The sequence below is a fragment of the Pleuronectes platessa genome, chromosome 6 (genome assembly GCF_947347685.1).
Source record: "Pleuronectes platessa chromosome 6, fPlePla1.1, whole genome shotgun sequence".
Lineage (NCBI taxonomy): Eukaryota > Metazoa > Chordata > Actinopteri > Pleuronectiformes > Pleuronectidae > Pleuronectes > Pleuronectes platessa.
In genome coordinates, this window is record NC_070631.1 from 1,585,461 (window position 1) to 1,598,390 (window position 12,930).

Below are 12,930 nucleotides of genomic sequence, written 5' to 3' on the forward strand. Positions count from 1 at the left end.
TTAACTCGTGTTTTCTTATGTTGTTTATTCTGGGATGTCTACCGTTCCACAGTGTGAATGAATACTACAGACTGGTGTGTGGTGCAGTGGTTACCATAGCGCAGTAGTCGATGTCCTCTCTCAGCAGGTGACTGTCGTTCAGCGTTCGTTTGGCTTTTCCTGTCACAGCGTCGACCGGACCTTTATCCACCTGGTACTTTATAGCTCTGTAGAGCACGTACAGAGGCTCCCCCGCCACCTCCTGACAGACAGACAAGTGACCAGACAGACAGGTCAGACTGAGAAGAATCACAGCCTGGTCACAGCAAAGACAGACAGGTAAAAAGACAGACAATACTTTACCTTCAGGAAGGAGTAGAGACAGATCGACATCCAGTTGGTCAACATCTTCTCTACAACTGTCTCTGTCCTGAGAGACAGAAAGAGACAGAGACAGAGACGTGAGCAGGGACTAAGGACAGAATCAAACCCTCCCCCAGGACCTGAATCCTGAGACCACAGTAGAACCTGAACCCTGAGACCACATGAGGACTGTAGCCCACATCACTTTTACTTTTTATATCTTTTGTTTTATATATAGCTATTTCTTTCTTATTTGAAGTACTTATTGTGTTTTTATGTTTTATGTTCAATGTATGCACCTTTTTTACCAAAGAAAATTCCAGGTAGGTGTAAACCTACTTGGCAATAAATCCTTTCTGATTCTGATTCTGATCACACAGCCATGCTATGGATGGTGCAGTACACCTTGGGCTCCTCCAAGGGGAGCTGGAGTACTTCTTGAGTATTCTTGAGTTTCTGTTACAGAGCAGCGATGGGACTTTAAGAGTCTAAAGAAAGTCCAGGAGTTCTGGAGCTGAAGGTGTGTTTGTTTCACGTACCGGCGCAGCATGAGTTTGGGATTCTTGGCGACGTACTGCAGCACCAGGTCCTGCAGCAGGTTCTTCATGACCTCGGTGAAGTACTCCAGTTTATCATGAAGAGCGATGGTGAGAAGACTTGCGACGTAACCCCGGTCTCTCTGAGAGAAACTCTGTTGAGCCTCCAGAGTGTGGATGAACTGAGGCACAGACAGGAAGTGACATCACTCACAGGTTTCAACTAAGACATAGACAGGAAGTGACATCACTCACACAAATCCAGTTGTCACTAGGCAACCACCTCCATCACTCACCCGGGTGAGGAAGAGTCTGTTGTTGAGCAGGTTGCTCAGCTGCTGGAGACCCTGTTCCACAGTCTGTCTCCTGGAGTCTGGCAGGTCCAGCTGGCGACTCAACAGCGCCGTCTGTTGGCCGGGGAAGAAAACTCTCTCTGCATATGTCCTGTAGTCCAGCAGGGGGAGTCCTGGTCCTCCAACGTCACTGCTCAAGTCCATCATCTCCGTCATCAGGTCTTTACGAAGAGGAGGAAAAGACAGGGTTAGGGATAAAAATGATTTAAAGTTATTTATTGATTCTTTGAGATTTTTCCTGACATGATCTCATGTTTATGTCTTGCTGACCTTACCAGGGTCAAAAACTCCTCATTCTCAACTTTCAGGAACGAGAAATTCACGTAACTGACAGAAATCTACAGCTGCTGATTGGCTGTCGAGTGGGACAAGACCATGAGTTTTCCTACCAGTGAACTCTTTGCGACACTGATCTCCCACGTTGATCTCCAGAGTTTCCAACTGCAGCAAAACCTTCTTATAATCTCTGAGAGCCTGTTTGCTCTTCCTCCTGCAGAAACACAAGTCATCAAACCCAACAATTATCTCACTGTAAGATTTAGGTGAAAGAATCTATTACGAGATGCAGTGGAATCCAGTGACCACCTCACATGACTGTAATGACATCACATCCTGTCACTGGGAGACAGGATGTGTCTCAGAAAGCGGGGAGGTCTGCAGGTGGAGGCAGACAGACGGGTGCGTACCTGTACATCAGTATGATGACCAGCACTGACAGGATGATGACAGCTGCTCCTGCAGCCAAACCGATCTGAGCAGCCAATGGGACGGGAGACAGCAGAGAGTCACTGTCGTACTGCACCAATCCCAGGTCGACCTGCAGGTTTCCCATGAAGACCTGAGAGAGAGAGAGGGAAAGACATACAGATTTGTATATATTGTGTTTAACTACACTGTGTTGTTTGTGTCCAGGTGTGTCTGTGTGTTACCTTAAGGCTGGGCAGCTCGTTGCTCTGGTCCACGCTCGCTGGTTGGATCTCTGGAGGTTCACAGTACAGGTGAGTGTTGTCCAGAGTTTTCACCTCACATTCCTGATCTCCGAGGCGAGCCGTCACTTCCTGTCTGGACATGGCTCTGGTCAGGTCCTGACCCTGAGGGACAGACAGACACGAGGAACTGAATCATTCTGTCTGTTCCTGAACCAACCGATGTGTGAGACACTCATTCTGCTCCTGTTCCAATTTACCTCCACAGCGATCACTCCTCCTGGTTTGAAACGATACGGAGCTTCTGGAGCATCTCGGTTCAGAGAGAACAGTTGTGGGTTTGGATAATAAGTAAAGCTTTTACCCTGAGAGACAGACAGGTAGGTGAGCAGAGAGACAGGAAGAGAGACAGACAGGTTACTCATCAAATGAACTCATTGACCTTCAACAAAGCAGCTCTGGATTCTACATGGAGTTCTATAACTCTACTTTATTGTGAAGGGACATCAGTCATATTAACATATCTCAATTACCCCCCCTTGACCCTCAATATCCCCCGGGGACTCAGACAGAAAGACAGACGGGTACCTTGATGCTCTCGTAGTGAACTCTGACGTTGTCCAGCTGAAACCACACGCCTTTTACTTTGACCTCTGGGGTCACTGTGGGGGTGGGACAGGTCATCTGAGAGGACGACAGAACTGAACAGCGCTCTGACACCTGAGAGAAAGACCGGTGGAAAGGGACAGACATGTTGAATTCAGTTTTATAGATCATCCAAACAAACGTCATGGCTGATGGTGCTTCATGTCACCGTTGTCATGGAGCTGTTGAAGACCAGCTGCTGCTTGGCAGAGAGGAGAGCGAGTCGTTTCCTCCTCTTCACCCTCTGGACCTCCAGAGGCTCCACCCACACGGATATGATTGGCTGCTGCACCACATCCAGGTTCCTGCCTGTTACCATGATGACACGCCCCCCTCTGAGGACAGGAAGTCAGCACCTTATTAAGGCATCAGGTTAATCAATGGATTATTATTGGCCATTGGAGATGAAGTTCTTACGCGTAGAAGCTCTCGGCAGGTTTGGCATCAGTGATGACGGGGTCGTCAAGGTAATGGAAGGTCACGTTGGGAACGGTCCGCTCTGCTTTCCCAAAGAAAACCCGAACTGTGACTCCACCAGTACGAGGACTGGAACCAGTCTGACACATCAACTGGGTGTCGTTCACTTCCCCGACACTGAGATGAAGAGAGAACATCAACAAGTCAGTCCCACTGACCCCTGACCCATTGGACCACAGCACAATAAGGTAGTCCCATTGATCCGTAGTCCCTAAGTACTTGAATAGTGTGTACCCCCGGAAGGGTACAACGGTAGAACCCTAATAACTTTGTACTGTAGTACCTGTAGTCCAGAAATAAGGTAATACTAAAGTCCCTTAGTACGAATAGTACCTTAGTAATGTAGTACCATATTCCCATAGAACCTGTCCTCTAGTACTCACATGTAGCAGGGCTGTGGACCCAGGAAGGCGCTGAGGTCGGACCTCTGTCCAGTCAGCAGCTGCTGTCCTCTGATGGTCAGTCTGGTTCCTCCAGAGACTGGACCTTTATCAGGAACCAGATCCAGGAGCTGAGGGTCCTGAACACAAGAACACAAGGAGCTGGATCAGAGCCATCGTCCAGTCAATCCATCGTTGATGATCTTTGCTCACTGAACGACGAGGAGGAGGAGGAGGAGGAGGAGGAGGAGGAGGAGGAGGACCACTGCTCCTCCATGTGGACACATCACTCTCACCTGATAGGTAAAGATCTGCTTCGATCTCCCAGGCGGGGTGGTTCCCACTGTAACCAGAACACTCCCCTTCCTCGGCTTCCCACTGGGCTGAAGATCACACACAACCCTACAACACACACAAACACACACTGTGATACACATTTTCAAATTCTTTGTCTCTGTTTGAGGTGTGTGCGTGTGTGTGTGCGTGTGCGTGTGCGTGTGCGTGTGCATGTGCGTGTGTGTGTGTGTGTGTGTGTGTGTGTGTGTGCGTGTGTCACCTGGTTGAGATCTCGTAACCTTTAGGTTGGGGCAGGCACTGAACACCTGCCACTGTGACCCCGCCCACCACATCCTGATAACTCATCCCCAGATTTGAACCTGTTATCGTCACCAAGACTCCGCCCTCCAGAGGACCAGAGACAGGGACCACCTGGGCGGACAGACAGGTGAGCAGACAGACAGGTGAGCAGACAGACAATTTGAAAGTTTCCATTGCAGCAGATCTCTGCCAACAGACATGGTGGTTGTTAGACTCACCTGTGTGATCTGAGGAGGTGGGCAGGTGTCTACAGGTATGCTGCTGCATGATTGGTTGTAAACACAGCTGGGGGTGGGGCTTCCAGGACACCAGACACAACCATACTCCTCAGGTACCGCCCTACACTGCGAGCAATCCGATTGGCCGGCAGAGCAGTCGTACAACTGGACTAAAGAATAGACACACATTTTAGAAACACGCACACACACACGAACCCACACATACACACATGCACACCAACACACAAACATTCAAGAGGTTCTTACGTTGGAGACCAGGTGAGACGTCGATGCGTCTTTCTCCTCTCCGCAGGTAGACAGCTGCAGAATACTGGAGCTGACTGACTGTATACTGAAACTACAGAGAGACAGGTGGACAGGCCGGTGAGAGACAGGTGGGACAGACAGGTGGGAGAGACAGGTGGGAGAGACAGGTGGGAGAGACAGGCGAGAGATACACGTCGGAGAGACATGTGGGAGAGACATGTGGGAGAGACAGGTGAGAGATACAGGTGAGAGAGACAGGTCAGAGAGACAGGTGAGAGATACACGTCGGAGAGACATGTGGGAGAGACAGGTGAGAGTGACAGGTGGGAGAGACAGGTGGGAGAGACAGGTGAGAGTGACAGGTGGGAGAGACAGGTGGGACAGACAGGTGGGACAGACAGGTGGGAGAGACAGGTGGGAGAGACAGGTGAGAGTGACAGGTGGGAGAGACAGGTGGGACAGACAGGTGGGACAGACACGTCGGAGAGACATGTGGGAGAGACAGGTGAGAGTGACAGGTCGGAGAGACAGGTGGGAGAGACAGGTGAGAGTGACAGGTGGGAGAGACAGGTGGGACAGACAGGTGGGACAGACAGGTGGGAGAGACAGGTGGGAGAGACAGGTGAGAGAGACAGGTGAGAGAGACAGGTGGACAGGCCGTTGAGAGACATGTGGGAGAGACAGGTGAGAGAGACATGTGGGAGAGACAGGTGGGAGAGACAGGTGGGAGAGACAGGGGGGAGAGACAGGTGAGAGATACAGGTGGGAGAGACAGGTGGGAGAGACAGGTGAGAAAGACAGGTGGGAGAGACAGGTGAGAGATACAGGTCGGAGACAGGTGGGAGAGACAGGTGGGAGAGACAGGTGAGAAAGACAGGTGGGAGAGACAGGTGAGAGATACAGGTCGGAGACAGGTGGGAGAGACAGGTGGGAGAGATAGTGAGAGATACAGGTCGGAGACAGGTGGGAGAGACAGGTGGGAGAGACAGGTGGGAGCAACAGGTGAGAGAGAGAGTGAGCGAGACAGATGGGAGAGACAGGTGTTACCTGGTGTGGGCTGCAGGTGAAAGTGTTTATGTGTGTGTGCGTGTGTGTTTGTGTGTGTGTGTGTGTGTGTGTGTCTGTGTGTGTGTGTGTGTGTGTGTTTGTTTGTGTCTTACCTGGTGTGGGCTGCAGGTGAAAGTGTTTGTGTGTGTGTGTGTGTGTGTGTGTGTGTGTGTGTGTGCGTGTGTGTGTGTTTGTTTATGTATTACCTTGTGTGGGCTGCAGGTGAAGGTGAGTGTGTTGTTGTGCGTCCTCTCCACAGCAGCATTCAGGTTCACCTTGAGATCGTGTATTTCCACAACACAAACATAGGGGGTGTTGTCCTGCAGAGACACAGTGAAGGGTTCAGCTGCTGCTCACCAGACGCACAACCACGTGTCTGAAGACTCACACCAGACTGAATCCAGAAGGAGGCGCTGCAGCATCTGAAGCTCAGAACCGGTTCTGATCCGGTTCTGACTCTTACAGGTCAAACAAACATAGTTCTCACCTTGTAGACGTCCAGGTTCCGTCCCTGTAGCACAACACTGCTGCTCAGGCCCAGAGGCACTAAGGCAGAACTCTGCAGGGAGAAGACCAGAGGACACGAGGAGGGACCAGGGGAGTCCTGCAGAGAGACAGACAGGAGAGAGAGTGAGACAGACAGCTGCAGACAAAGAGAAAGACAGGTACAGACAGTTTAAGAAAGAGAGACAGACAGACAGACAGACAGATAGATAGGTAGGTACAGACAGAGAGGTAAAGACAGACGGACAGGCATGTGAAGACAGACAGACAAAGACATACAGGTACAGACAGCATACAGACATAAAGACAGGTACAGACAGACTGATAGAGAGACTGACAGACAGATAGGTAGGTACAGACAGAATGACAGGTACAGACAGACTGACAGACAGACAGTTACAGACAGACAGAGAGGTAGGAACAGACAGAACGACAGGTACAGACAGTTTGTGGGAGACAGACAGATAGAGAGACAGACAGACTGTCTCACTCTCTGGGTCAGGATGCTGTGTTGGCTGGGACAGCTCTGGTTATGAGTGCAGAGTTGATCCAATGGACACCAGTTACACCCCCACACACTGGAGACACAGGACAAACACCTGGAGACACATAATCAATATCAACATCTTCATCAACATCTTCATCAACATCTTCATCATCGTCACTGTGGTTTCTTACTGGGAGCTCTGGTTCAGGCGGCTCACGGCTCCACAGTCGTAGAACGTCATGTTACCTGTGGTGATGGTCACGTGACCAAACCGCAGTGACACGGGCAGCATCATGTGATCTAGAGGCAGACAGACAGGAAGTCAGCTGACACAGGACGACTCGTATCAAGGAAGTGAAATGACCAGGAGGGATTTCAGCAGACGCCAAAATAAGAGCTGATCAAATCCTCTAAGGGCCGAGGGGAGGAGCTTCAACGCTTCCTAACTCGTCTCCTTTAGCAAAGGAAACATCGGACCACTTTTACGTAAGGAAAGGAGAAAATGCTGTCCCACAATGCTTTGCGGCAGCAACACACACACACACACACACTGTCTCACTCACCACTTCCTGCTGGCATGTCGGGGAGGAGCTCCGGTGAAGGTGACTGACAGGTGATGCTGGTTCCCAGGACGATGGCGGGCTGTGGTGGGAGGAGCCCGAAGACGCAGGACAGAGGCTCCGCCTTCGTGAGGACGGGAAGTTGAATGACTGACATCGTTACCTTGGAGACACAGAAACACAGCTCTGATCAGACGCGGTCATGTGACCCGGCTCGTCATGAGTCCGGATGCATCCCATTGGTTAGAAAACAAACCAAACCATCATGATGTACCTGTGTCTGCTCATCTCTGCTCTGATTGGCTGGCTGAAGCCTGTGAACCGTTACACACTGATTGGCTCGTTCGAAGCTCCAGAGCCAATGATTGGACTGAAGGTGGCGCTGACACTGATGTTTACGACAACATCTGGACATAAGAAGAGAGAGCGACTGATCAGAAAGACCGACACACAGACAGGTACAGACAGAAAGGTACAGACAGACAGGTAAACAGACAGAGACGTGCCTTCCTTCCAGGACACACCAGCCACAGTGCGGGTCTCTGACAGTGAGACAGGTCTGACAGTCTGTCTGCTTCTCACATGACGACACGTGAACCTTCGACAGCTGAGAGACAGACAGAAAAACAACACTTAGGTATTTTAACAAGAAGGAAAAAAAGCGACAGACACACAAACTCTGTCTCACCCTCCTGCTGGTCAAAACATAGACGTGCTGCTGGCTCTTGTCCAATAGGAGGTCGGCAGTGACGGGGCTGCCGCTGTCCACCAACACACTGTCGTACAGGTCACCTGACCAATCAGAGCGCACGAACACCTGCAACACACACACACACGTGATGGTAATGGTACAAAGTTCACCTCTGACCTTTGATAGTAGTGCTTCAAAAGGGCGGAGCCTAGGTGAAACTTGAAAACATGAAAGTAATCAACACTTGTCCATACGCATCACACCCACTGTCGGTGACATCATCACTGACGTAGTGACATCATCACCTGATATGGAACACGAACATCGATAAATCTGAAGAGTTCATGAGAGTTCACGATCCTAAGATATTAGGACCTGAACAGTCCTGAGGTCCACTGTGTTCCTTTAGAGACACGTATTTTACTAACAGAACCGCAGACACACACACGCACGCACGCGCGCACACACACACACACACACACACACACACACACACACACACACACACACACACACACACACACACACACACACACACACACACACACACACACACACACACACACACACACACATTGATTATTGGTGCCTACCTTAATGTTTTTAAGAATTCATCATGTTGGAGGTTTGCCAAAAGGCTCAGTGTTACAGATGTTAATCGTGCGTCTGGACCCTGATACTAAAGTTCTGAATAAACTTTCGAGGATGGTCGGGGGTGTTCAGATGTTCTTGTGAATTAATGCTGTTGTAGCAATGACCTGTCAGCAGATGGCGCTGCTTCCCCACAAAACATGACGCCACAGCCTGAAGTTTCAGAGAACTTGACCTGATCCTGGTTCAGTTGATCAGGTAGAACCAGGATGGACCAGATAACCACAGGTTCACTGGTCTGACTCTGAGCTGCCACTGGGTGTGATTATATACTAACAGGATGAATCAAAGATCTGTTGTTTAACCCAGTGATGCTCCAGGGCCGGATTACCCCCCCACACACACAAACACAGACACACACCCACACCCACAGTAATCAGTCACCTGTGGGACCAATAACCAATCAACAACAAGGGTCTGTCTGCTCCCCTGTGACACCCCCCAAGCTAAACGGCTGTTAGTCATCTCACACACACACACACACACACACACACACACACTGTAATTGTGTGTGTGCTTGTGCAAGCTGCTTCTTGTAATCTCGTGAGGGGGTGCATTGGGGGATGCAGTGGGGGGGCTACTTTGCTTCAGGGCACTTCAGTGCTGGCAATAAGAGAAGGGGGGGGGCACAGTTTGATCACATCTATGATTCACGTGACGACAAACATGTTGTAAACACTAGGTTCTGTTGTGTAGATCATGTGACACACCTGCAGCCACGACACTGAGCTCAGTATCAAACCTTATGCTAAAGTAATAATAAACATAATTCATCACGTGGTCACCTTGTGCAGTCGTCCTTCTCTGTCTCCCAGGAAGGCGATGGTGTGTCCTGTCTCTGTTGCCGTGGTGACGGCGGTCAGCAGGGTGGTGGAGGTGAAAGTGGGCGTGGCTGGAAGCGGGACGGCACTGGCGATGGGGTTCGGGGTGTGTTCCCCCCCACAGGGGTACTCCGACAGAGAAGCCTTACAGATGAGAGGGAGAGAGGGAGAGAGACAGAGAGACAGAGAGAGAGAGAGAGAGAGAGAGAGAATGAGAGAGAATGAGACCAGCATTTCCTATCCTGAAGGAGTGTGAACAGTGGACGCCCCCTGGAGCTGAACTACAGTAACTACACTGTGACAGCTCTTACCTGGGCGGATCTGGAACATCCTGTCCACATACTTTTGGCCATATGAATATGAAGGAGAACCATTGTACGACAGGTTAACACAAAAAGACCAGTCACTGCAGTTTAATCTGTATGTGTGTGTGTGTGTGTGTGTTATATCTGGGTCAGTCTGACCAGCTGTGTGTACTCCGGGTTTGAGTGACAGCTGTCTGACCATAAATCCAGCTGCTGAAGATAACAACTTTAATCCACACACACACACACACACACATACACATACACACACACACACACACACACACACACAGTATTAGGGTCAGCAGTGAGACAGATGTTGACTAATGGCAGCTTCTTTCCAAACGAGCTGCACTCGTGTGACATCATCATATTTAATCTGTGATGTCATCAGCTGAAACTATAGATAAATTAATTGTTAATCACCTGTTAACTTGAATAATGATCAAATGGTAAATGGTCTGTATTTGTGCAGCACTTTCTAATCTTGATGCTAACGCAAAGTTCTTGTATTGAATATTTAAATATGGTCTAAAATCAAATGTTAAAAAACACTGATTATTGATTTAGTGACGTCACATGGTGTGAACTCGTCCTTCACCCAGTGCATGCTGGGAACAGAGCCTGAGCTCTTGTGTACGATAATCCGGTGATTAGTGACGGACATCTTCAAACGCCTGGTTTCCTGTCTGACGGACTCTTTCCGGTTACTCACTGTTCTCGCTGCACAAACAAAACTCCACTTCCTGCACTGCAGCTAGGGCACTGCTCTTCCATTCCCTGTCTGACCAGCAGGTGTCCTCACTGAGACAGTTTGCTTTCCTGCGTCGCTCTGATCCGACGGAAAGAGAAAAGGTCAAAGTTGACGTGTGTGTTTACCTTCGGCAGTTTGAGACATTTGGACGACACAGCGTACTCGATGTAGGCTTCCTCCTGCCCACTGCTCCCCCGTCCCTCCTCAGTGTAACACACTTCCTGTGCTTGCCGCAGCATGGCGTCTAGCTCTGCCATCCCATACACACACAGCGCTGAACGTCCTGTTGCTACAGGTGTGGACGCCTGCCCCGCTGCCATGATGACAAACAGGGCGGCTTCACCTGAGTGGTTCCCTAACCACGCGGCCTGAGCCAGGTTGTAGCCCCCGTGGCACAGAAGAGGCAGCTCCACGTACGAGTAGAAGCTGCGGTCAGAGGCGCAGAGCCGGGAGGCGTACGTCCGGTACTCCTTCTTGTGCCACATGTCCCGCCGTGAGAACAGGAAGTAGATATGGTCACCATGGGCCACTGCCTTAACAAAGTGGTTGTTGTACTCCGAGTAACTTCCAACAACCAGTTTTCCCAGCTCCTCCTCCTGCGAGAATGCCCGTCGAGGCGGGACCACTGGAAACAGACGCCGCGTCGTGATTGGTGGAATGTCACCCGGACCTTTACTGGTGTAGCCTCGACCGACCAGCATCAGACTCAGCCGTCCGCTGACCTCCTGTTTGCTCTCTACGGTTATTACCACAGCTACGGTGGAGACCCGAGGGTCGTTGGCCGCGACGTACTGAGTGTCCACCGGGTTGGACGTCCGGTAGAGGATCTGAGAGATGTTGTGCAAACTCCTGAGGACAGAAAGGAGACGTGAGTCAGGAGCCAATGATAATGTCTTCATCATCATCAAAACCTTTATACAGTTACAACACAGCAGCACAACTGGTCGGCTACTGGTTCATGTCAGCCAGGACAACAGCATCTTGACGTTGAAACTCATAAACTGATGAGTTCCTGATGATGATCTTTACCTTTTGTCACAGATGCCTTGATAGAGAGAACCACAGACAATCAGACTCCCTGGCTCCGCCCCCTGTCCCTCCTCCATCAGCAGCAGCTTGTTGTGGTTGTGAGTGGGCGTGGCCGAGGGGCATTCCTGGGTATTGATCGGGGGGAGGCAGTCGGGGGAGTCCAGGTGAGGGCCGGTTCGAACATGTGACATCACCTCCAGGTCAGACGTCAGCTGGTACAGGTGATCGACTCCGCCCACGTACAGACGCCCGGCCCCCGAGTCCAGCAGCAGGTGAGAGAGGGGGGGGCCATCCAGCTTCACCGCTAGTATTGAGGGTTCAGAGGTCACGATGACATCAGCAGAGCAGGTTGTAGGGGTGGGGAGAAAGAGGAGGAAGAGGAGGAAGAGGAGGGATGGAGGGATGGAGGAGGCCAACATGGCAGCTCCTCAATATCTGAGAGAGAGAGAGAGAGAGAGAGAGTTTAAAAACAGTCACAAACATGACCAGGAGTCGGCTGACTACTGAACACGGGGGGGGGGTCGTTTCCACTGATCAGACGTTCTCTGATGATTAAAATCACGTTTCCATGGAGACGCTGATCTGATCAGATGATCAGAACCGTGAACGTGTGAAGATGCTCGGAGTCGTTTCTCTCTCGTGTTATTAATAAAATATTTTGCTGCTTCACACTTTTCATCTCACGGTCAAACTGTAGTTGCCTGTAGTAATGTCGCCATGGCAACACACCCGTATCCACGGCAACGCAGTGAAAGGACTCAAACCTCCAGTGGGTTGTTTGGTTTTTATGATGGTGGAAATATTCTCTTCCTTCTCTCCAGAGGATGAACCTTCACGATGTGATGAACAGCAGGGTTTGATTCTGGGTCCGGTGTTTCTCATCATGAATGTTTAAAACAGAGATTTTATTGATCACTTCCTGATCACTTCCTGATCACTTCCTGATCACTTCCTGATCACTTCCTGCTCCTGATCACTTCCTGATCACTTCCTGCTCCTGATCAGTCAGGACCGATCGCGAGCATCAGAATCTGAACCACGGGTCTGATTTCAACAGTTCACGTCTCAGGTGACCATGTGACTGTTCCTGACTGTGGTTGATGGATTTTGTTCTGTTTTGAAAATTGTGTGCAGGTCTTTTTTATGGAACAACCCCCCCCCCCCCCCCCCCCCCTTCCCTCCTTAAACACAGAAATATAACTTTATTATTCTATCACTCATTCACTGGGTTTTTTTTATTCTGTGGCTGCAGTGATCTCTCCAGCCTGTAGGTGGCACTCTCTCTGTCAGTTTTATGATTCAGTTCATGAAGAGATATTTCTTTATAGCGAACGTTCCTC

General features: G+C 50.2%; 1 protein-coding gene across 2 annotated transcripts in view; it reads right to left on the reverse strand.

The window, feature by feature from the left end:
* The window catches only part of plxnb3 (plexin B3), a 38,473-nt gene that overhangs the window by 5,861 nt on the left and 19,682 nt on the right, over positions 1–12,930 (reverse strand). For both annotated transcript variants that reach the window (XM_053425008.1, XM_053425007.1), the window contains 27 exons: positions 11,591–12,025; positions 10,687–11,410; positions 9,467–9,646; positions 8,028–8,156; positions 7,846–7,946; positions 7,614–7,746; positions 7,343–7,502; positions 6,971–7,079; positions 6,783–6,891; positions 6,276–6,392; positions 5,995–6,108; positions 4,742–4,832; positions 4,475–4,644; positions 4,216–4,367; positions 3,956–4,061; positions 3,663–3,799; positions 3,220–3,396; positions 2,972–3,137; positions 2,746–2,877; positions 2,418–2,522; positions 2,161–2,322; positions 1,918–2,069; positions 1,621–1,721; positions 1,175–1,392; positions 882–1,060; positions 343–409; positions 95–241 (listed from right to left, as the gene is read on the reverse strand). In XM_053425008.1, coding sequence (XP_053280983.1) covers positions 95–241; positions 343–409; positions 882–1,060; positions 1,175–1,392; positions 1,621–1,721; positions 1,918–2,069; positions 2,161–2,322; positions 2,418–2,522; positions 2,746–2,877; positions 2,972–3,137; positions 3,220–3,396; positions 3,663–3,799; positions 3,956–4,061; positions 4,216–4,367; positions 4,475–4,644; positions 4,742–4,832; positions 5,995–6,108; positions 6,276–6,392; positions 6,783–6,891; positions 6,971–7,079; positions 7,343–7,502; positions 7,614–7,746; positions 7,846–7,946; positions 8,028–8,156; positions 9,467–9,646; positions 10,687–11,410; positions 11,591–12,009 — 4,557 coding nt within the window. In that variant the 5' untranslated portion in view covers positions 12,010–12,025. The remainder of the gene's footprint in view (positions 1–94; positions 242–342; positions 410–881; positions 1,061–1,174; positions 1,393–1,620; positions 1,722–1,917; positions 2,070–2,160; positions 2,323–2,417; positions 2,523–2,745; positions 2,878–2,971; positions 3,138–3,219; positions 3,397–3,662; positions 3,800–3,955; positions 4,062–4,215; positions 4,368–4,474; positions 4,645–4,741; positions 4,833–5,994; positions 6,109–6,275; positions 6,393–6,782; positions 6,892–6,970; positions 7,080–7,342; positions 7,503–7,613; positions 7,747–7,845; positions 7,947–8,027; positions 8,157–9,466; positions 9,647–10,686; positions 11,411–11,590; positions 12,026–12,930) is intronic.